At 42.2% G+C, this 25,351-nt stretch overlaps 1 protein-coding gene across 1 annotated transcript in view; it reads right to left on the reverse strand.

Annotated features, from left to right (window-relative positions):
• Positions 1 to 25,351, reverse strand: part of gpat2 (glycerol-3-phosphate acyltransferase 2, mitochondrial) — a 71,079-nt gene that overhangs the window by 22,947 nt on the left and 22,781 nt on the right. Inside the window, exons 7-12 of the mRNA XM_078238497.1 lie at positions 23,604 to 23,703; positions 22,904 to 23,040; positions 19,655 to 19,748; positions 17,579 to 17,788; positions 15,744 to 15,851; positions 13,709 to 13,794 (exon numbers count right to left, since the gene is read on the reverse strand). Coding sequence (XP_078094623.1) covers positions 13,709 to 13,794; positions 15,744 to 15,851; positions 17,579 to 17,788; positions 19,655 to 19,748; positions 22,904 to 23,040; positions 23,604 to 23,703 — 735 coding nt within the window. The remainder of the gene's footprint in view (positions 1 to 13,708; positions 13,795 to 15,743; positions 15,852 to 17,578; positions 17,789 to 19,654; positions 19,749 to 22,903; positions 23,041 to 23,603; positions 23,704 to 25,351) is intronic.

Here is a 25,351-nt window from a genome sequence, read left to right on the forward strand (position 1 = left end):
AACAGTGACCCCTAGTTCTAGATTCACCCTTAAGAGGAAGCATCCTCTCCACAGCCACCTTGTCAAGACACTTCAGGATCTTGTATGTTTCAATCAAGTCACCTCTTACTCTTTCAAACTTGAGCGGATACAAGCCTAGCCTGCCTAACCTGTTCTCTAAAGACAATGCTCCTATTCCAGATTTTCATCCAGTAAACATTTACTGAACTGCTTCCAAGAAATTTACATTGTTCCTTAAATAAGGAGACCGATACTGTACATGATACCCCTGATGTTGTCTCACCAATACAGAGTATAACCGAAGCCTAACCTCTCAATTTTTACATTCAATTATTCAACAGTAACAAGGGAGAGAGTAGGGCCTCTTAAGAATGAACAAGGTCACCTATGTGAGGATCCACAATAGATGGGCGAGATCCTAAATGAAAATTCCTCATCAGTATTTACTGTTGAGAAAGGCATGGATGTTAGGGAGCTTGGGGAAATAAATAGTGATGCCTTGAGGAGTGTACATATTACAGAGGAGGTGGTGCTGGAAGTCTGAAAGGGCATCAAGGTAGATGAATCCCAGGGACCTGATGAAGTATATCCCAGGACGGTGTGGGAGTCTAGGGAGGAAATTGGAGATCCCCTAGCAGAGATATTTGAATCATCGACAGCCACAGGTAAGGTGCCTGAAGATTGGAGGCTGGAAAATGTTGTGCCTTTGTTTAAGAAGAGCTGCAGGAAAAAGCCTGGGAACTACTGGCTGGTAAGCCTAATGTCTGCAGTGGGTAAGTTGTTAGAAGGTATTCTGAGAGACAGATTCTACAGGCATTTAGAGAGGCAAGGACTGATTAGGGACAGTCAGCATGGCTTTGAGTGTGGAAAACCATGTCTCACGAATTTGATTGAGTTTTTTGAAGGGCAGTGCAGTCGACGTTTTCTACATGGGCTTCAGCAAGGCCTTTAACAAGGTGCCGCATGGTAGTTTGTTGCATAAGGTTAAATCTCATGGGATCCAGAGTGAGGTAGCCAATTGGATACAAAATTGGCTTGATGACAGAAGACAGGGTGCTTGTAGAGGGTTGTTTTTCAAACTGGAGGCCTGTGACCAGCGGTGTGCCTCAGGGATCAGTGCTAGGTCCACTGTTATTTGTTATTTATATTAATGATTTGGATGAGAATTTAGGAGGCATGGTTAGTAAGTTTGCAGATGACACCATAGTGGCATAGTGCACAGTGAAGAAGGTTATTTAGGATTGCAACGGGATCTTGATCAAATGGGCCAGTGCACTGATGAATGGCAGATGGAGTTTAATTTCAATAAATGCGAGGTGATGCATTTTGGTAGATTGAACCAGGGCAGGACTTACTCAGTTAATGGTATGGCTTTGGGGAGAGTTATAGAACAAAGAGATCTAGGGGTACAGGTTCATAGCTCCTTGAAAGTGGAGTCATAGGTGGACAGAGTGGTGAAGAAGGCATTCAACATGCTTGGTTTCATTGGTCAGAACACTGAATACAGGTGTTGGGACGTCTTGTTGAAGTTGTACTAGACATTGGTACGGCCACACTTGGCATACTGTGTACAGTTCTGGTCACGCTATTATAGAAAGGATGTTATTAAACGAAAAAGAGCACAGAAAAAATTTACGTGGATGCTACCAGGACTTGATGGTTTGACTTATAAGGAGAGGCTGGATAGACTGGGACTTTTTTCCCTGGAACGTAGGAGGCTTCGGGGTGATCTTATAGAGGTCTGTAAAATAATGAGGGTCATAGATCAGCTAGATAGTTAACATATCTAGGGGCATAGACAAGGTAGATAGTCAATATCTTTTCCCAAAGGTAGGGGAGTCTAAAACTAGAGGGCATAGGTTTAAGGTGAGAGGGGAGAGATACAAAAAGGTCCAGAGGGGAAAATCTTTCACATAGAGGGTGGTGAGTGTCTGGAACAAGCTGCCAGAGAAAGTAGTAGAACCAGGTACAATTTCATCTTTGAAAAAGCATTGACAGTTACATATGTAGAAGGACAGGTAGTATTGAGGAAGCAGGGGGCTGCAGAAGGACTTGGACAGGTTAGGAGAGTGGGCGAAGAAGTGGCAGATGGAATATAATGTGGAAAAGTGTGAGATTATGCACTTTGGAAGGAGAGATGGAGGCATAAACTATTTTCTAGATGGGAAAATGCTTAGGAAATCAGAAACACAAAGGGACTTGGGAGTCATTGTTCAAGATTCTCTTAAGGTTAACGTGCAGGTTCAGTCAGCAGTTAGGAAGGCAAATGCAATATTAGCATTAATGTTGAGAGGGCGAGAATACAAGAGCAGAGATGTACTTCTGAGGCTGTATATGGCTCTGGTCAGACCCCATTTGGAGTAGTGTGAGCAGTTTTGGGCCCCATATCTAAGGAAGGATGTGCTGGCCTTGGAAAGGGTCCAGAGGAGGTTCACAAGAATGATCCCTGGAATGAAGAGCTTGTTGTATGAGGAACGGTTGAGGACTCTGGGTGTGTACTCATTGGAGTTTAGAAGGATGAGGGGGGATCTTATTGAGATTTACAGAATATTGCAAGGCCTGGACAGAGTGGACGTGGAGAGGACGTTCCCACTGGTAGGAAAAACTAGAACCAGAGGGCACAACCTCAGGCTAAAGGGACAATCCTTTAAAACAGAGATGAGGAGGAATTTCTTCAGCCAGAGAGTGGTGAATCTGTGGAACTCTTTGCCACAGAAGGCTGTGGAGGCCAGGTCATTGTGTGTCTTTAAGACAGAGGTAGATAGGTTCTTGATTAATAAGGGGGTCGGGGTTATGAGGAAAAGACAGGAAAATGCGGATGAGAAAAATATCAGCCATGATTGAATGGCAGAGCAGACTCGATGGGCTGAGTGACCCAATTCTGCTCCTATGTCTTATGGGCAAGATGAGTAGAGAGGGATATCGGCCAAACACAGGCAATTGGGACTAGCTTAGTAGTTGATGCAGGTACAATTTTATCTTTTAAAAAGCATTTAGACAGTTACATGGGTAAGATGGATATAGAGGGATATGAGCCAAATGCAGGCAATTGGGACTGACTTAGAGGAAAAAAAAAAGGCGGCATGGACAAGTTGGGCCGAAGGACCTGTTTCCCTGCTGTAAACCTCTATGACTCTAATTCTCCTCACAATAAACATTCTATTAGCTTTCCAAATTATTTACTGCATCTACCTACAAATGTTTTTGCAATTCATGCACCAGGACTTCCAGATTCTTCCACATCTCCGAGTTCTACAAATCTCAGCATTTAAATAATAGGCTTCTTTTTCATTCTTCCTGATGAAATGCACAATTTCAAATTTCCTTCATCACGCCCCATTTGCCAGATCTTTGCTCACTCACAACCTTTGTCTCTTTGTATCCTCGATGTGGCTCTTCATAATTTACTTTCTTAGCTACTTGTGTATCAACCATAATTTCAAACAGGCCATTCATTTAACTGCAATAAGTTGAGACCACAGCACTTATCCCCATGGCAGACAACCCGTGACAAATTTCCAAAGGGAAGATGACCCATTTTATGCCTGCTCTTTGTTGCCTGTTAGCTAACCAATCCTTCATCCATGCCAATGTTACCTCTAACTGTGAGCCTTAATTTTCACAGTATCCTTCAATGAGGCACCTTATCAAGTACCTTCTTGGAAACACAGGTACATCACATCCATTGGTTCCCCATGACGCCACAGCTAGTTAGTTCTTCAAAGGACTCCAATAATGTGGTGAAACACGGTTTCCCCTTCATAAACCCGTGATGATTCTGCCTGATTACCTTCAGTTTTTTTCCCCCAAGTGCCCTGCTTTTACATCTTTACGAAGAGCTTCGTATATTTTCCCGTGACAAAAGTTTAGCTAAATGATCTGTAGTTTCCTGCTTTCTGTCTCCTTCCCTTTTTGAATAAACTGTTGCCATTTTCCAATCTAATTGAACCTTGCACAAATCTAGGAACTTAAGTTGAAACCAGTGCATCAACGATGTCACTCTCCACTTCTCTCAAGACCCACGGACTCATCAGCCTGCGTCTTCAACAATTACTTCATATCACTTCCATGGAGAATGCAATTTTCTTGAGTTCCTCCCTCCCTACAATTTTTGGAGTTCCAACTATTTCTGGAATGTTATTTGTGTACTCTTTTGAGAGGCTGATGCAAAATATCAGTTCAATTCATCTATCATCTCTTTATGTTCCATTATTAATTCCCCAGTTCCACTTTCTAGAGAAACAACACATTTGGTGAACTCTTTTCATTTTTAAATATCTATGGAAACTCTTACTCTTGTTAGGGTCCTGGACCAGAACCCCTAGTTACATTCAGAAGCCAGATGACGCACAACAATTTTTTTTGACATTGTGAGGGTATTACTTTCCAGAAATGATTCCACAAAGTAGGGATTTTAATTAGTGAAACCGACATTATTTAATAATACAATTTAACTAGAACTCCAACAAATGAAGCAACTATTAACAGTTGAACAATATTTAAAATGGAAAAGACTCAACTTTACTTTCTCGCTTATGACTGTTTCAGTTCCAAATAATCCCCATTCACGCATAGATCAAAAGAACTTTCAGACCTGCTATAAATTGTGCTAACAGTCTTGAAGCTTTCAGAGAGAGATTTTGTGGAAAGAGAGTGCCTTCTCAGGAAGATCCTGCACATGCCTGATTTCAGCAGACCTGCAACTGCAACTCCTGACATTTTTCTCTGCTCCAATTCTAGCTCCTCCCATCACCACACCAGCAGCTGATGGATAATTCATGACACTTTCAGTCAACTGAATCAAAAACCTCTGGGGAATCTCCATCTATAAACAAATATCCCTTATCTCTATCCTAAGCAAACACTACATGGCTAAAATGAGTAACTATCCTGCTCTCCCAGCATCTGCATTCCGACCAAACATACCAACTTCTTGTAGAATAAAGCAGAATTTTTAAACATTTCCCTTGACATAAAAAATATACATTTATATCAATTGCAGTACTATCATGACACTTTTTATATTTCTAGCTATTTTTCTCTCAGACTCTAATGTTTTCCTCCCTATCTTTGCTGTTTTTAATATTATGTCCAATCTTCTGACCTGCCACCCATCTTGGCACAATTTTATGCTTTTACTTTAACTTTGATACTACCTTTAACTTATTTAGTTAACCACAGATGATGAGTCCTGCCCTTAGAATTTTTTTCCACATTGGAGTGTATCTATTGTGCATCTTGATTGATCTATCCTTTATTAGAATTTGCCAGTTCACTCATAATTGCTCTTCAGTTTAAAATACTCATCTCAAATTGAATATAAAATTCAATCAGATTATGACCGCTTCTACCTTGGGCCGCCTTCACTTTGAGGTCATTAATTGATCTTAATTCACTGTACAAATACATACCAGGTTGTTAGTGCCTACTTTCTGGGTGGAATCATAATGTGCAGTTCTGAGAAACTATCCCAAAAATATTTTATGAACTCCTTCAGGCAACTTTAGTCCATCAGATTTTTCCAAACCATATATAGATTAAAATCCCCATGGTTATCGTCGTATCTTTCTGACAAGCTCCCATTATTTTTTCCTTTATACTTCGTCCTGCCATCTGAGTATTGTTAGGGGCCCTATACATCAGTTTTATAAGTGACCTATTGCCTTTTTCATTTCTCTTCTCCGCCGAAACTGCTTCAACAATCTGATTTTCTGAATTGAAGTCAACCCTATTATGTAAAGTCAGCTTAAGAATGAACTTGGATTGGATGTCCTCACTTTCTCAAGTTATGTGATGTCTGGCTCTTTACTGCTCTTATATAATGTACTCTGATTCAATTTTGGTCTTGAATAATGAGGCTGTAACGTCTGTGGAGTGACAATCAGTCAAATTGCCACTCTGTTCCAAGTTACTTAACCAGAAATGAAGCCTCGTTTTTCTCATTGAACATTTCAACTCAAACCAGGTGAGAAAGGTGCAGTTCAGTGGGTTCCATAGGTCCTGTGCCAAGAGCAACTAAGTCAGAGGTAAGGAAGACACGTCCCCTTTTTACAGCACTTGCAGCCATGAAACAGGTAAGTTTAAAGGTCGGATCACTTTGAAAAGCTGGTTTATAAGATAACTGGTCGGATTGGAGGTGAGGTGCTCAGGTGGTCAGTTGGGAAGGAGGGGAGTGAGTGTGGTTAAGTTCACAGTGCAGGGGGAGGAGTGGGCATTGCAGAGCAAATGCCCCACAGAAATCATAGGAATATAGGATCAGGAGTAGCCCATTCAGACCCTTGAGCATGTTCCGCGCCATTCAATGAGATCATGGCTGATCTGTGGCCTAACTCCATATACCTGCTTTTGGCCCAAATTTATCTATCTCAGACTTATCAGCAATTTGATCTCGCATCAACTGCCGTTTGTGGAACAGAGTTCCAAATCTCTACCACGCTTTGTGTGTAGAAGTGCTCCCTGACATCTTGGCTGAATGGTCTGACCCTAATTTTTAGACAATGCCCCCTAGTTCTAGAATCTCCAACCAGTGGAAATAGTTTATCTTTATCTACCCTATCATTCGTTTCCTGTTGCTATCTTGAAGATATCAATCAGACCACCACTTAACGTTCTAAATTCTAGAGAAAACAGGCCTAATTTGTATAATCTCCACATACCTTCACCCCTTAAGTCCAGGTATCATTCTTGCAAATCTACATAGTACTCCCTCCAAGGCCAATACAACCTTCCTACAGTGTGGTGCCCACATCTGCTCACAGTACTCCAAATGGGGTCTAACAAGGGTTTTGTAGAGCTGCAGCATAGCTTCTGCATCCTAATACAGTCCTGTCGATATAAAGGCCAGCATTTCATTCACCTTCTTCTGTACCTGCTGGTGGCATTTTAAAGATCTATGCACCTAAATACCCAAGTCTCTTTGGACATCCACTGTATTTATCTTCATGTCATCTGGAAAATTCCCTGATCTATCCTTTTTCGGTGAAACTGGAAAACCTCACATTTGTTCACATTGAAATTCATCTGTCACAATTTTATCCATTCACCTAGTCTATCAATATCCCTTCATAATTTTATTCTATCATCTACACAGTTTACAATACTGCCAAACTTGGTGTCATCAGCAATTTTGGATACACAGCTTTCTGTGCCATTATCCAAGATTTAAATAAATAATGTGAATAATTGAGGCCCGAACACAGATCCTTGTGGGACAGCACAAGCCACATCCAGCCAATTTTGAGTCCCGAACTATTAGCTCTATATTCTGTTGCCTGCCACTCAACCTATTTCCCAGCCATGTCAGTAATTTGCCCTCAATTCCATGGGTTTCCAATTTAGTTAACATGTGGAACTTTAACAAATGCCTTCTGCAAGTCCATAAAATGGACATCCATAGACATTCCCCTGTCCACTACATTAGTCACCTCTTCAAAAAATGTAATGAGGTGTGTTAGGCATGACTTACCCGTCACCAATCCTTGCTGGCTCTCCCTGATTAACTGAAAAACTTTGAAGTGTTCAGTTACCCTACCCTTGATTATAGACTCCACTAGTTTCCCCACCACAAGAGACTAACTAATCTGTAATTTCCTGGTTTTCCTCTTTCACCCTTCTGAAAAAGCGGCGTGACATGAGCAATTTTACAATCCAGAGGGACAACTCCTGAATCATTTACAATGTGCTCCCCTACTTCCTTTAACACCTTCAGATAGAAACCATCAGGTCCTGGGAATTTGTAACTCTTCATAGAACATAGAACAGTGCAGCACAGAACAGGCCCTTCGGCCCACGATGTTGTGCCGAGCTTTATCTGAAACCAAGATCAAGCTATCCCACTCCCTATCATCCTGGTGTGCTCCATGTGCCTATCCAATAACCGCTTAAATGTTCCTGAAGTGTCCGACTCCACTATCACTGCAGGCAGTCCATTCCACATCCCAACCACTCTGAGTAAAGAACCTACCTCGGACATCCTAACTATATCTCCCACCATGAACCCTATAGTTATGCCCCCTTGTAATAGCTCCATCCACCCAAGGAAATAGTCTTTGAACGTTCACTCTATCTATCCCCTTCATCATTTTATAAACCTCTATTAAGTCTCCCCTCAACCTCCTCCGCTCCAGAGAGAACAGCCCTAGCTCCCTCAACCTTTCCTCATAAGACCTACCCTCCAAACCAGGCAGCATCCTGGTAAATCTCCTTTGCACTCTTTCCAACGCTTCCACATCCTTCAGTTCATTAATTTCCTCATTATCAGTGTTTTACTGACGTTAATTTTATTTCGACCCTGCCCCTGATCCACTATTAGTTTCCATGGGACTTGCGACAAGCTATCCTCCTTTTCTACTATAAATAGTGAGGCAAAGTAATTATTAAACATGTCTGCCATTTAGCTATAATCATTGACAATATTCCCACTTTAGGTCTTCTGTGGGCCAATATTGCCCCTGACTACCCACTTTCCCTTATTGAAGTATAAAATTTATTCTTAGAGTCATAGAGGTTTACAGCATGAAAACAGGCCATTCGGCCCAACTTGTCCATGCCACCCTTTTTTTTGAACCCCGAAGCTAGTCCCAATTGCCCTCATTTGGCCCATATCCTTCTATACCCATCTTACCCATGCTTTTTAAAAGATAAAATTGTATCCGCCTCTACTACTACCTCTGGCAGCGTGTTCCAGACACCACCCTGTGTGTGAAAAAATTTCTCTCCCCTCTCACCTTCAACCTATGCCCTCTAGTTTTAGACTCCCCTACCTTTGGGAAAAGATATTGACTATCTAGCTGGTCTATGCCACTCATTATTTTATAGACCTCTTATAAGATCACCCCTCAGCCTTCTACGCTCCAGAGAAAGAAGTCCCAGTCTATCCAGCCTCTCCTTATAACTCAATCCATCAAGTCCCGGTAGCATCCTAGTAAATCGTTTCTGCACTCTTTCTAGTTTAATAATATTCTTTCTATAATAGCATGACCAGAACTGTACACAGTATTCCAAGTGTGGCCTTACCAATGTCTTGTACAACTTCAACAAGACGTCACAACTCCTGTATTCAATGTTCTGACCAATGAAACCAAACATGCCGAATGCCTTCTTCATCACTCTGTCCACCTGTGACTCCACTTTCAAGGAGCTATGAACATGTATCCCTAGATGTCTTTGTTCTGCAACTCTCCCCAACGCCCTGCCATTAACTGAGTAAGTCCTGCCCTGGTTCAATCTCCCAAAATGTATCACCTCGCATTTATCTAAATTAAACTCCATCTGCCATTCGTCAGCCCACTGGCCCATTTGATCAAGATCCCGTTGCAATCCGAGATAACCTTCACTGTCCACTGTGCCACCAATCTTGGTGTCATCTGCAAACTTCCTAACCATGCCTCCTGTATTCTCATCCAAATCATTAATATAAGTGACAAGTAACAGTGGACCCAGCACTGATCCCTGAGGCACACCGCTGGTCACAGGCCTCCAGTTTGAAAAACAACCCTCTTCATCTACCCTTTGGCTTCTGTCATCAAGCCAATTTTGTATCTATTTAGCTATCTCACCCTGGATCCCATGAGATTTAACCTTATGCAACAACCTACCATGTGGTACCTTGTCAAGGGTCCATGTAGACAAATTCAACTGCACTGCCCTCATCTACCTTCCTGGTTACCCCTTCCAAAAACTCAATCAAATTTGTGAGGCATGACTGACTGTCATGCTGACTGTCCCTAATCAATCCTTGCGTCTCTAAATGCCTGTAGATCCTGTCTCTCAAAATACCTTCCAACAACCACAGATGTGAGGCTCACTGGTCTGTAGTTCCCAGGCTTTTCCCTGCAGCCCTTTTTAAACAAAGGCACAACATTTGCCACCCTCCAATTTTCAGGCACCTCAACAGTCATTCTCTCTTACTGATTTTAATGATCCTTCCAAGTTTCCTTTCATAATCCCTTTTCATAGCACAACTAAGTTGCTTTATGGCCCTTTGCTGGTCTTTGCATCTTTAAGAAGTCTCACAACACCAGGTTAAAGTCCAACAGGTTTATTTGGTAGCAAATACCATAAGCTTTCGGAGCACAGCTCCTTCGTCAGATGGAGTGGATATCCAACCTGGTGTTGTGAGACTTCTTACTGTGCTTACCCCAGTCCAACGCCGGCATCTCCACATCATGACTTTGCATCTTTCCCATTCATCAGGATCTGTGCTGTTTTTTTCCAGTTTTGTAAGCCCTTTCTTTAAATTTTATGCTGTCACTTATCCCTTTCATTGGCCATGGCTGGTTTTTTTCTGTGAAGTTGTGTTTTTCCTTCTCAGGAAACTGTATTCCAATATTTCTTTAAACAATCTCCATTGTTCACCAGTTGTTTTACCCATTAGCAAATTTTCCCATTTGCTGTAGAGTCTCTGTCTCATCTCATTAAAGTCAGCATTAACTAAACTTAAAATTCTTGGAGCTTATTTGTGCCTTTCACTTCCAAATGCTACATTGAACTCCATCGAACCAAGGAATCCCTACTGCGCAGCAAGAGTCCATTTCGGCTCATCAAGACTGCAGCTCTTCAAGGGATGGCCATTCGCCAGTAATTCTACCATTATTGGGGCAACTTTGGTTGTAATGATCCAATTCAGTTGTAATGTCCCTGTCGCTGAAAGAGGGGATGCAGACATGGTATAGTCAAGTACTGGCCTCAGCTTTTTTACTAGGCAGCACGCGTTTTGCCTGTTGCTGAAACTTTACCTTGGCTGCGTCCTTTGACAATGCTTGTAATAAATAATCCGTCGTCTGGCAACTGCACCTTTCTGTTGGACCTTCTCTAATACTCTTGGGATCGTCACTGCCTTTCTTTAATTGTCTGATGGTGACATTCGGGTTCCTATATTGAATGGGGCCCCTTAACACCTGATTTACACAAGTGCTCTTCATCAAGGACTGATTACACCAGCTGTCCTCTTAGTTGGAGAACATTGTTGCCTTATGCCTCCTATAGTTCTGGAACCCCTTTTTTCTGCACTCTCAACAGATGAGGCTATTATGAAGTCCAAATTGGGTAAGGCCAACAGCTTATTCTGGGTGGATATGTCATTTATGCCACATATCAATCTGCCTCGCAACATTTCAAAGAGGCAGTCCAAATTTTCAATATTTTGCCAACTTCCGCAACCTAGCCAAGTGACAGTTTCCGTAGTAACTCTCCCAGCCACGTTGATGCAACGTCTCTGGAGAATTACCGAGGGCCTCGGGTCGTAGTGTTTTTTCACCAAGTCTACTGGCTCATTAAAAGTTTTTGAGTCAGGGCATCTGGATAGGGCAGAGCCTCGCATGTCATCAACAACATCATCTTTTCTTTTTTGTCTCCTTCAATGTTGTTAGCATGGAAGAAGTAACGCATGCACTCTGTATACTGGGCCCAGTCTTCGCCACTGGTGTTGAAGGGTCCAAGTTTCCCAAAAAGAGGCATAATAGTTTATTCTTAGAGAAGACTTTTGACTTCCGGAGGTTATCTGGAAAACATTCTCCTTGTCGCCAATATAGCGATTCTGCCAAATACTAGTTTGCTGTTACCAAACACTTTGTGTTGTGCACCAAAGAGGAAGAGCTACGCTTGTGGCTTACAGCTAGACAGAATACATCTCAGGACCTAAATTCTGGTCCAAATGGAGCAGCAGGCTTGAAAAATCCTGCTGACAGTTCATCATTGGATAGGCCTCCACTCACTCAATAAGGAAGCTCATGCTGCACGAAGCCCATGGGGATATCTATCAAAGGTCCTCCGTGGCCATCATAACAGTGTCTATATACTACACCGACAGTTTTAGATCTTTCACTTTTCCTATGTTCCACCTAAAAGGTCTCCACTGGATGCCTTTCCCTCATATATCCTCCCTCACCAGTGAAGTGATTTTGTTTCTAATCAGTGAGGCTACTCCACCCCCTCTGCCATTTTACCTGTCCATCCTATAAACCTTACAACCCGGTATATTTGGTTCCCAGTCCTGACCATCCTGCAGCCATGTTTCAGCAATGGCTACAATGTCATGATGTCCAATTTGAATTTATACCGCAGTTCACTTAATTTATTCCTTACACTCCGTGTATTTGTATAGAACTCTTATTTGGGCCATATATTCTAACTTGTCCCTCAGCACTGATGCTTGATTCATCTGTTTAGTTAGTATTTCTCTCTATACTTCTAATAGTTTTGCCATTACCTGACAGGCCTGAAGCAGGATTCCTGACTGTTTCTTTACTCTCTGTCCTGTTGCTGTATTGAAACTGTATTGACACAAAAAATCTAAGATCACATTCCATTGCAGGACTAAGGGAGTGCCGCACTATCAGAGGTGCTGCCTTTCATAATAAATGTTGAATCAAGACTCCATTTGCTCTTTCTGATTAACAGAAAAGGTCCTGTGGCACTATCTAACACAAGAGCTGGGGAGTTATCTTAAGTGTCCTGGCCAATCGTTGTTGTGCAATTCATAGAATCATAGAAACCCAACAGTGCAGAAAGAGGCCTTTTGGCCCATCGAGACTGCACCGACCACAATCCCACCCAGGCCCTACACCCATATCCCTACATATTTACTCGCTAATCCCTCTAACCTACACATCTCAGGACACTAAGGGGCAATTTTAGCATGGCCAATCAACCTAACCCGCATATCTTTGGACTGTGGGAGGAAACCGGAGCACCCAGAGGAAACCCACGCAGACACGAGGAGAATGTGCAAAATCCACACAGACAGTGACCCAAGCTGGGAATCAAACCCAGGTCCCTGGAACTGTGAAGCAGCAGTGCTAACCACTGTGCTACCGTGCCGCCCTTAACATGACTGTTTTACATTGTTGTTTCGAGGAGTTTAGTGTGCGCAAATTGGCTGCTACGTTTTCTACATCAACAAAATGACTATGCTTCCCAGGTATTTCAATGTCTGTGAAGCTCTTTGTGATATCATCAGGTCATGAAACACACAAGGTATTCTTTATTTAGTTCATCAGATCTCTGCCTATAGTTATTTATTTAAATTTCTTTTCCCTTCCCTTTCTCCAAATGATTTTATACTCTTACTTTTCAAATGCTAAATAAGAATCTCAAATTATATGAGGTAATTGCTGCCTTAATAGCCATTGTTCAATGTCCCAAAACTCTCTTGCAACTTCCCTCTTCCCTTTTTTCTAATGATTATCCAAGGAGTATATCCCTATGTTGCTGATCTGCTAAACAACAGAAACAATCTTTGACTGTTTACTCTCAGAAGATTTCATAACATTGAAAATATCCATTATCATTCCCCTGAACCACTCCTTCAATGTAAACAGTTCTAATTGTTGAAACTTTCCAAACAAATATTTTCCTCTCAACTGTTCTTTTCTCTGAATGCAATGCTTCATATTTCTCTGCAATGTATTGCATCTGCCACGACCATGGTTAGCTGAAAGACTGAGCAATGAGCTTGGCATCTTCTGGTTGGCATCGCTCAGTACTGCACCAAACAAAAAACTCATTCACCCACCGAGACACACAGTGCATCTATTAAAAAGTTGAATATAAAAATGAAGCTTAGTTTTCATTTATTCTGTACTGTGAAACAGTTATCCTGTTGGAAATGCCTCCAATAAAATAGAATACATGGACCCTATAAGAAATTAGCCACAGGACACAATCATTCTGGTGAAGTGGAAGTCACTTCGTGCCCTCAATTTCTCACCTGTATCCTAGCACATATGGCATTAAGATCCTCTGCAGCGGAATTTTGGAAGTACACAAATGGATTCCTTCATTCTCTACGTAATCCTAGAGCAGAGAAAAACTATTTAAATCAGACTCCACAGAGATCACACTCAAAAAGGGTCACACTCAAAAAGATGAATGGCACATAAGAAATTCCGAATCACTCAACATGTCTTAAAACCTACCTCTTAGACCAAGTTTCTGAACACCTGGCTTATTTTGGCTCAGTGTCAAATTTAATTTGGCAACATTTGAAATGTTTTTAATCAAGAATGGTGGAGTAGTGGATGAGGTGGAGGGCTGTTGTAGGCTGCAAAGAGACATAGATAGGATGCAAAGCTGGGCTGAAAAATGGCAAATGGAGTTTAACCCTGATAAATGTGAGGTGATTCATTTTGGTAGGACTAATTTAAATGTGGATTACAGGGTCAAAGGTAGGGTTCTGAAGACTGTGGAGGAACAAAGAGATCTTGGGATCCATATCCACAGATCTCTGAAGGTTGCCACTCAAGTGGATAGAGCTGTGAAGAAGGCCTATAGTGTGTTAGCTTTTATTAACAAGGGGTTGGAGTTTAAGAGCCGTGGGGATATGCTGCAACTGTACAGGACCTTGGTGAGACCACATTTGGAATATTGTGTGCAGTTCTGGTCACCTCACTATAAGAAGGGTGTGGAAGCGCTGGAAAGAGTGCAGAGGAGATTTAGCAGGATGCTGCCTGGTTTGGAGGGTAGGTCTTATGAGGAAAGGTTGAGGGAGCTAGGGCTGTTCTCTCTGGAGCGGAGGAGGCTGAGGGGAGACTTAATAGAGGTTTATAAAATGATGAAGGGGATAGATTGAGTGAACGTTCAAAGACTATTTCCTCGGGTAGATGGAGCTATTACAAGGGGGCATAACTATAGGGTTCGTGGTGGGAGATATAGGAAGGATATCAGAGGTAGGTTCTTTACGCAGAAAGTGGTTGGGGTGTGGAATGGACTGCCTGCAATGATAGTGGACTCAGACACTTTAGGAACATTTAAGCGGTTATTGGATAGGCACATGGAGCACACCAGGATGATAGGGAGTGGGATAGCTTGATCTTGGTTTCAGATAAAGCTCGGCACAACATCGTGGGCCGAAGGGCCTGTTCTGTGCTGTACTGTTCTATGTTCAATGTTCTATTTTATGATGTTACGGCGTAATTTCTTATTGTTGAATCATAAGAGTAAAAACCTGTTACGACCTATCTGGGGCACAGTACTAAAAACACCTGGGACCAGGGTTCAATTCTGGCCTCAGGTGACTGTGTGCACATTCTCCTCGTGTCTGTGTGGGTTTCCTCAGAGTGCTCCAGTTTCCTCCCACACTCCAAAGATGTGCAGATAAGGTGGATTGGCCATGCTAAATTGACCTTTAGTGTCAGGGGGATTAGCAGGGTGATAGGTGGGTTTACGGGGATTGGGCCTGGGTGGAATTGTTATCGGTGTAGACTCAATGAACCGAATGGCCTCCTTCTGCACTGTAGAAATTCCATGATTCTATGATCGTTATAACCAAGTAGACTCCTGATCACTCTACAAAATGCTTTGAGTTGTAATGTGTTTTAGTTGAAATTCTGTTCTAAAATATTTCATATTTGATGGATGTGCAACTGGATCATTCAGAGCAATGGCATGGTGGCACAGTGCCAGGGACCCGGGTTCAATTCCTGGCTTGGGTCACTGTCTGTGTGGAGTTTGCACATTCTCCCCGTGTCTGCTTGGGTTTCGTCCGGGTGCTCCAGTTTCCTCCCACAGTCTGAAAGACGTGCTGGTTAGGTGCATTTACCCGAACAGGCACCAGACTGTGGCGACTAAGGGAATTTTACTGTAACTTCATTGCAGTGTTAATGTAAGCCTTACTTGTGACTAATAAATAAACTTTAAAAAATAAACTTTCCTTTAACTTTTAGTCACTGCCTCTTGGTCCTGGGCAATTAGATCTCATTATCAATATGAACAAATGCTCCAGCGTTAGCAAATCTGCCTGATACCTTCAAAGAAAACGGTTGTCCAAAATCCACCCGTATGCAGCCGTAGCTCTTTTGTAAGAATCTGAGGATCCAACGAATTGCTCCAAATACCGTAGTCTTTCCAGATCGCTGCACAATACAAGATATTTACAACATGTCTAACATCTGTTTAGGATTTTGCTGTCAAGAATATAGGACTACAAAAGTGTCAGCACTCAAGACAGTGAGGTGACGTACTGCTTATGTGTGACAGCACATAGGATGAGACAGACCTAATTTTACGAGGTTTTCTCCTTGCAATTTTTTTCCTAGTTTCTCGTGAATTTGCATCATCACAGAAAGTTACATGGTTCACTAAGCAAGAAAGAGTTGCATATAATGGTCTTAGCTAATATGATAACATTAATATGATTGTGTATCAATGCAAGTTCTAATACAATTGTGTTCTACGAGCACTAAATAACAGAAGCACTGGGAAACTTCAAGTTCGAAGGAGCACAATCACTGTAAAGTGTTTATTACAGCAGTGAGGACAGCAATGAAAGGACCTAGAGATTGTATTGATCCTTTTTGATTTTACTAACTCAGTGTCTTTAGTCATCCTTAGTCATAGGCTAACTATGCCCATAATTCTGCCTGAATCAGGTGTTTTGAACACGGGGTTACAGAAGATGATTGCATCTTGAAACAGTCACTTGAATTCAAGGTAATCAATTAGTGAAAAGGGTCAAATGGTCCCAACAGTTTCTACCGATAATAATCTGTGTGGCCCAGGATTGGGAGTAGGGGCAAGGACAAGACTCGCCGAAAGCAAGGTGCAAAATATTTACAGCTGAAATAAAGGGACGAGCAGCAGGGCTAATATAGACAGACTTCATGTCTGAGAGTTTAATTTGAACAGAGAGAGAAAACGAGAGGTCTCTCAGAAAGACAAAAGGCTGCAGCTGTAGCAGTCAACAGAAAAGAGTGTACTCCCTTTTTGTGAGCTGGTAGACAAAATGCAGGAGGGAGGTCAGTCTCTGGTTGAAGAGACACACTCCATCATAGTCCAAAGCCTCGGGAAGCAATGCCCTGGCAAGGCCTGAAGGTAAAACAATCGCTGGAGTGGGTTTCACAGCTTGTGGTCAGTTCAGGAATTCTCCAAAAATTAAGGGAAATGCGTTTCAATATCACTCACATTATGACTCAGCATGACATTAGGATCAGGACACCTTTATCAATTTCCTCCTCTTCAGTAAAGGTGAACTCGAGGCTAATATCTGTGATCTGAGATTGGCTCGCTGAGCTCAGACTCACTACCAGCCTGAATATCATATTGGGTCATTGTCAGGTTGTCTTATTTGGTAACTGTTATTTGGAGATAGAAGGTCTTGAACACAAAACTAGGTTGACACTTCAATGCAGCGTTACTGCCAAAGAGATAGTAAATCAAGACTCTGCCTGCTCACATGGACATAAAAGATTCCAGATCACTGTTTGAAGACCAGGAAATTCACCCAGTTTCCTGATTAATATTCCTGTCTACCATTCGTGGAACTTGACTGTGTGCTTGACTTAACTTTGTCTGCCAATAAAAATAGCTTGAAAATTGACCCACTGATTGTAAAATGCTTTGGGATCTCCAGTGGACAAGACAAAGTGCAATCTAAGTCTTTCTTTACTGTTAACTGGTGAAATGCATTCTCTCTAAAATGATGCAGCTTCAACAAGCGAGAAGATGCTTACAACTCACATTCAGATGAAACTAAGCTCCTTCCAGAAGCTGAGGACAAAAATCACATGCAGGTACTGTGAAACTCAGTCACTGAGCTTAGCAATTTTCAAGCTTTTCCGATATTGCAGAGAGACTACCTTACCATCTGCTCGAAGGACCTTCCCTCAACGATACAATCATAAGAGACACCCACAGGTATCAGTACAGCATCTGGTATCGACCGGTTCTGAAAAGCATCAAATACCCAAGCCAACCACATTAAGCCTGCGAGACAGGGCCGTGCAGAACATGGAACAGGATCTTCCAGGTAAATTGCCAGACTCTGCTGCTCAATCAACAGTTCCTCGATATACTGCAATATCAAAAACAGACAGTGAGCCAGGGCAATTCCTTCAAACCTGCAACCAAATACCTTAATAGGAAGCCTACTGACACAGTATCCATTATCATACTATACCAGACAAGTATGTGACAAAGTTCTGTGCTTGCAATTTTCCATATGCATGTGAATTATCTGCTCAAACACATGTTGGGATACACGGACATAATCACAATGAAGAAGCCTAGGCAGTGTAAAGATGCAGAAAATACATATGCCTGGTAGCAGACTGCCTTTCCACCTGCTTTGTCACAGAACAGTACATTGGAACTTGAGAATAAAACAGAGCATCATTTTTTTTTCAAAAGAAGACCCTTTAAATATAACTAATTCCTAAATACACTCTTAAGAAACAAAAAAAAACCCAAATGTGACAAGTGAATTAGGCTCTTTCATTATGAGAGAAATGGCAAATGGAGCTGAACACTAACATAATCAATGACAATGCCATTCCAGACCTGAGGAGGTAGCATCTTTACCTCTGGGCCAGGGGCTCAGAGTTCATATGTTCCATTTCAGGACTTGATAACTACATTATCAAAGCAGCTAAACATGGTTCAGCCAAGAACAACACCTGAAAGATTTCCACAACCATGGCTTTGGGATGAGATTATTGGCCTCGAAATAAGTTAAATGTGTTCAGTCATGTATGATTCCAGCCATTAAAAACTTGACCTTTAAGAATGCATCCACACATTCCAAAAGATCTATAAACGCAGACAGGCTGAAGCACGAAAATCTTTAAATAATTCGACAGTGTAAGAGCCATGGAGCATGAAGGGGAGCTGAAGACATGATGACTGAACCCTGACACATTTCAATTTCACACCCAACCAACGACCATTCAGTGCATCAACTCTGAACATCGTACTTTTACGTAAATAATTTTTTTTTGGCATTTTTTTAAAGCTCAGTTAAAGCAAACAACTGAAATACTCAATATATGTGTCAACCACTGAAGGAATATAGATTCTAAGTGACACATTAATCTCTTTCTTATTCAGATGATCTCAGACCTGCTGCAGATTCAGTTATTTCTGCTTTTTTCCCAATATTTTGTTCAAAGTTCCTTGGTTACGAGATGCGAGAATATTTAGTACTGTCTGGTTTTGTAAAACTTGAGGAATGGTTCAATGGGTTCGACTGTGCCATTCTTGTTCAGTTGGAGAGGAAGGAAGTCTGTGCTTGTCTAGCTTCCAGACTTCAATAGCACAGTGTTCACAGCAATAGCGTATTAACATTGTTGGCAATGTGAGGCTGAATGCTTCAATGAAATATCTTTGCACTTTAAAGATGAACTGAGGAATTAATTTTAAATCAGATTTCATCTAAGTCTATATTTGTGTTTCTCCCTTCAACAAACTATGATGCCAACTCCCATCTGATATTCTGCTTCAATCCCAACCATTAGTGAAAACCATCTGAGGAGCCAAATCTAAATTACACATAAATTCTTGGCATATATATTTTAATATTCTTGGACATCACATTAAACCAGAGTATTTGTTGAATACTCTCCACAGCAAAGCCATTGTAAACAATGCTGATCACCTCTGTTAAAAGATGTTACTCATGGTATAATATGGAGCATATTCAATAAGGATTGTCTGGGATTACATTACATATTAGGCAAGGCTTGGTCAATTTCCTAATGAGAGTTCTGTTCTAATCACTTGAATTCCAAAGTGACTATGTTTGCGTCTGTTGGAATTGACAACGACAATGCAGCTCATATCCATTAAATCCGTGTTAACTGACCACAAATTGGCTCTGAGATCAGATGCTAAAAATTCACATTTCTAGAAGTGCTTCAATACAAAAAGAAGTTTTCAAACTAACCGACTTTAAGACAACCTTGTACAAGTGCTCTGTCGGGCTGGCTCCATGTACCATCTGTGGAGTGAAGACTCCTCCCAACTTCCGAAGCAGAGGCCTGATCCATTGAAAGAAGAGCACCACAGAGAACATTACACACAGTCACCTTGAGACAATATGAAGATTTTCTAGCATAACCACTACTAAACATGACCTGGACACAATACCAGACATGACCTTCCGACAATCATGTCACAATTCTGTGCCTTCTAATCCTTGGTCCTGGCACTTCAATTTAATAGCTGAATTTCAAATGTCTAAAGTTTAAAGTTTATTTATCACTGTCACAAGTAAGTTTACATTAACACTGCGATGAAGTTACTGTGAAAATCCCCTAGTCACCACACTCCGGCACCTGTTCGGGTACACTGAGGGAGAATTTAGCATGGCCAATGCACCTAACCAGCATGTCTTCCGGACTGTGGGAGGAAACCGGAGCACCCGGAGGAAACCCACGCAGACACGGGGAGAACGTGCAGATTTCACACTTACAGTGACCCAAGCCGGGTATCGAACCTGGGTCCCTGGTGCTGAGAGGCAGCAGTGCAAACCACTGTGCCAACATGCCACCTGCACTTCTGACAAGGAGGCAATATTTTGTTGGGACAAGCAGTGAGCTAGTTCCTGTACTTAGTCTGAAAATCTTTACTTCAATATAGATGCACTGTTACTCTTAAGAAGGGGAATAGGGATAGCCCAAGTAATTACCGACCGGTGAGTCTAACCTCAGTGGTTGGTAAACTGATGGAGAAGATCCTGAGGGACAGGATATATGAGAGGTTTAGTATGCTCAAGAATACTCAGCATGGCTTTGTCAAGGGCAGATTGTGCCTTACGAGCCTGGTGGAGTTCTTTGAAAATGTGCCTAAACACATTGACCAAGGGAAGGCAGTAGATGTGGTCTTTGTGGATTTTAGCAAGGCGTTCGATAAGGTCCCCCATGCAAGGCTTCGAGAAAAAGTGAGAGGGCATGGGATCAAGGGGCTGCTGCCCGGTGGATCCAGAACTGGCTTGCCCAAAGGAGGCAGAGAGTGGGTATAGATGGGTCTTTTTCTAAATGGAGGTTGGTCACCAGTGGTGTGCCCCAGGGATCTGTTCTGGGACCTTTGCTGTTTGTCATTTTCATAAATGACCTGGATGAGGAAGTGGAGGGATGGGTTGGTAAGTTTGCCAACGACACGAAGGTTGGTGGGGTTGTGGATAGTCTGGAGGGATGTCAGAAGTTACAGAGGGACATAGATAGGATGCAAGACTGGGCGGACAAGTGGCAGATGGACTTCAACCCAGATAAATGCGTCGTGGTCCATTTTGGTAGGACAAATGGGATGAAGGAGTACAATATAAAGGGAAAGACTCTTGGTACTGTAGAGGATCAGAAGGACCTTGGGGTCCGGGTCCATAGGACTCTGAAATCGGCCCCGCAGGTGGAGGAGGTGGTTAAGAAGGCGTATGGTGTGCTGGCCTTTATCAATCGAGGGATTGAGTTTCGGAGTCCGGGGATAATGATGCAGCTATATAAGACCCTCATCAGACCCCACTTGGAGTACTGTGCTCAGTTCTGGTCGCCTCACTATAGGAAGGATGTGGAAAAGATTGAAAGGGTGCAGAGGAGATTTACAAGGATGTTGCCTGGATTGAGTGGCATGCCTTATGAGGATAGGCTGAGGGAGCTTGGTCTTTTCTCCTTGGAGAGACGAAGGATGAGAGGAGACCTAACAGAGGTGTACAAGATGTTGAGAGGCATAGATCGGGTGGACTCTCAGAGGCTTTTTCCCAGGATGGAAATGTCTGCTACGAGAGGACACAGGTTTAAGGTGCTGGGGGGTAGGTACAGGGGAGATGTTAGAGGTAAGTTTTTCACACAGAGGGTGGTGGGCGAGTGGAATCGGCTGCCGTCAGTGGTGGTGGAGGCAAACTCAATAGGGTCTTTTAAGAGACTCCTGGGTGAGTACATGGAGCTTAATAGGATGGAAGGTTATAGGTAGGTCTAGAAGGTAGGGATGTGTTCCGCACAACTTGTGGGCGGAAGGACCTGTTTGTGCTGTAGTTTTTCTATGTTTCTATGTTAACTTGAATGCAGATGGAGCGCTGTGCTAAAAGAGTTGAGTTGGGAGATAAACCAGTCTGGCAGAGGCTTTGCTAGCCAGCTGACTGGATGAGATGGCATCACGATTTTAATATTCCCAAAGTGTTGATATCACTCAACAAACCAGGCCTGACTGTGCCATCAGTACCAGTTGAGTGGGTGAAACAGAAGCTGGAAATGTAGCTTGCCACCCTAACACAGAAATTAACTATTGCTTTTAAAGCAATGACAAATGCATGGCACAGATGTCAACCATAATGCAACTGAACAGCAACAGTCCTCTGTAAGTTTATTCTCAGTAAGAAGTTTAACAACACCAGGTTAAAGTCCAACAGGTTTATTTGGTAGCAAAAGCCACACAAGCAAAAGCCACAAAAGCCACAAAAGCCACACAACCAAATAAACCTGTTGGACTTTAACCTGGTGTTGTTAAACTTCTTACTGTGTTTACCCCAGTCCAACGCCGGCATCTCCACATCAGTTTATTCTCACCCTTACAATAATCTTAAAATGGTTGCAGCACAGAAAAGAATAAGAACTCAGCACAAGCAACGCTGATATTGTCAAGTACAGTATTCATAGATCATAGAATCCTACAGTGCAGAAGGAGGCCATTCAGCCCATCAAGTCTGCACCAACCACAATCCCATCCAGGCCCTCTCCCCATAACCCATACATTTACCCTAACTGGTCCCCCTGACACAAAGGGGCAATTTAGCATAGCCAATCCACCTAACCCACACATCTTTGGACTGGGAGGAAACTGGAGCATCCAGAGGAAACCCACGCAGACACGGAGAGAGCGTGCAGACTCCGCACAGACAGTGACTCAAGCTGGGAATCGAACACTGGTCCCTGGCACTGTGAGACAGCAATGCTAACCACTGTGCCACCGTGCCTCCCCAGGACAGCCAAACACACACACAACTCGGACTGCCATATACACACATAAACCGGACTGCCACATACACTCACAAACCGGACGCAAAGGAGAAGACAAGGAGGATCTGCACAATGACACCAGCATTAATACTACAGATAAAGGACGAATTCTTTTCTCTAAAAAAGATGAAACACTTGACTGTTCTATACATCTCATTTACTCTGCACAGACTGGGTGGCATTACCTGAGAAATGGGAGTTGGACATCTTCCCCACAAGTCAGATAAGGGACTCTGATACTATGGCAGAAAAGGACAAAGGTAACCAGTAGATAGTCCAGGCGAGACTTATGAAGAGAGAGAAAGATGAACGGACCACCATACTGTCAAAAGTACAAAAATATTTTCTGAAATTTATTGATATTCGTAGGTGTTTATTGCATTCTCATCCTGCATTGTGACAGCACATACTTACAACTCAGTACAGCTGATATTATTTAAACAGGGACATGGTTGGTTTAGCATATATTCATCCAGCAAGAATAAATTTCAATCAACTTTGCTCAAAGAAATTGACTAAATTAATCCAACAATGTTATTTCCTTCAGGGTGTTCTAGTTAACTGGTGAGAAGCATACAGCAGCAGAGTGTTGTGTGCATGTGCTGCAGCTGACTGCAGGGTCAGATAACTGTTCATCAATTACTTGCATTTCTCGACGAAACATAAAAAGCTGAGCAAAAGCCAGTGTCGTGACATGCTGCGGTACCTAAAGTCTGCCACCAAGGGGCATTGCTATCCATTTTTGGGAGGAATGCAGCACAGTCGTTCCATACTGGTGGTAACACATAGTGAGTTCAATACATTCAGACATCATTTTAAGCCTAAGACTGTAAACCTATTCCACAACTGACAGTTCTCCCAACCGGTAAAAGGTCAGTACCTCACCTCTGCCCTTGCTTTCCGCAGCATCTCAATTTGCCCTCGGTGAACTTGCAGATTCACAAAAACCCAGTTAAATACTTTCAGTAGCACCCAACTAGTCAACCTGTGAGGGGTAAAACAGACATGATAACATTTCATCACACGATCACAACTTCATCAGGTGCGGGAGGCAGTAGTGTCATGGTAGTGCCACTGGACTAGTGATCCAGAGAGCCACGATAATGTTCCAGGAACCTGGGTTCAAATCCCACCACACTGGATTGTGAAATTTGGAATTAAGAAAGTCTAATGATTATTGACGGTGCTGAAAACCCATCTGGTTCACTAATGACCAGCTGGCGTGGCCGACATGTGACTGCAGATCAACAACAATGTCATTGACTCTTGAAATGACCTCTGAAATGACCTAGAAAGCCACTTAGTTCATCGGTAATAGGATTGGGCAACAAATACTGGCCTAGCCAGCGATGCTCACAGCCCATGAATGAATTTTTAAACAAGGAATTCCATCTGGATCTCTGTACCACTAATACAATGCAATGATTTTTATGAAAATTTCGAATAATGAATTGAACAGACCCATTGTATCCAGCTTCTAATACACAAGGGCCATCCTGAAAGCTGCACAGAAATCCAGAGACAACTTGTTTGTCTAATTCACACACTCTCCAGAAGGACCCACTTTCATGTATTCAGAGAGCCATGGCACAAATTGGCACAGCCAAGGCTCAAGGAGCCCCAAAAGTACACAGCATTGCTGGAATTTAACCAACTGGAGTCTGCACTGAACAAAAACTTCCATATTTCTTAATAGTCTGCAGCTGAGACTCCACTTTTCAGTAAGGCATTAGCTTGCAGGATTATCGAGGAGCGAATGGGATGTATCCCAAAAGTACAGGTCAACCCAACCAGGTGTCATTAGAAAGTCAGACTGGCTCGTTAATCACCAACGGCTTTTAGAGAAGGTGATTTTTTTTCCAAGTGGAGGTGGACATTGTTACAGTCCTGGATCAGAACACCAAATTGCATTCGGAAGCCATCTAGTTTTGTCTTAATATGAAGAAAGAATGCTTCGCTCCAGGAGTAATCCCACTGACCAATTCAGAATCTTTTATCAAAGCAAGTTTTATTCATAACACAATTTAAGTATAACGCTGAACAAAATGAAGCAGCTTAACTTTTAGCAGTTGAACATATTTAAACATGAAAAGAAAGTGCCCTAATTTCGAACTGAATACTGTTTCAGTTCAAATAAGCAACATTTTTCTTACAGACTTAAAATCCACTTTAAATATAGTCAGCAATCACAAATATACTTGCTATAATTCGTGTTGGCGTTTTCAGAGAGATATAAAGCTTTTAGAAGACTGCAAAATCTTTCCAACTTCAACCAAAACAGCCCAACTCCAACTTGTGTCTGCTAAAACTCTCTTTCTTTGCTCCAGATCCAGGACTACACATAAACCACAATATCACATGACCCTGTCAATCACTCTAATCTGAAATCTCAGAAGAATTTAAGTAAAGAAAAATCCTTTAACTCTACTTAGCATAACCTGTGATGATACTGTGTCTGTAAGAAGTGTATTTTAATCATGTTTCTCTGAAGATTTTTTAAGCAGGTCCAAGCATTTTATTAGCACCATGTTGTCTGCAGCCAGTGATCTCGAATTGTTACTAACGCAATATCATGGACATCATATTTATTTTTAATCTGCACTAATGCAGTGCCCTGGGGTTTTATGATCCTT

Source organism: Mustelus asterias, chromosome 22 (assembly GCF_964213995.1).
Source record: "Mustelus asterias chromosome 22, sMusAst1.hap1.1, whole genome shotgun sequence".
In the NCBI taxonomy this organism is placed as follows: domain Eukaryota; kingdom Metazoa; phylum Chordata; class Chondrichthyes; order Carcharhiniformes; family Triakidae; genus Mustelus; species Mustelus asterias.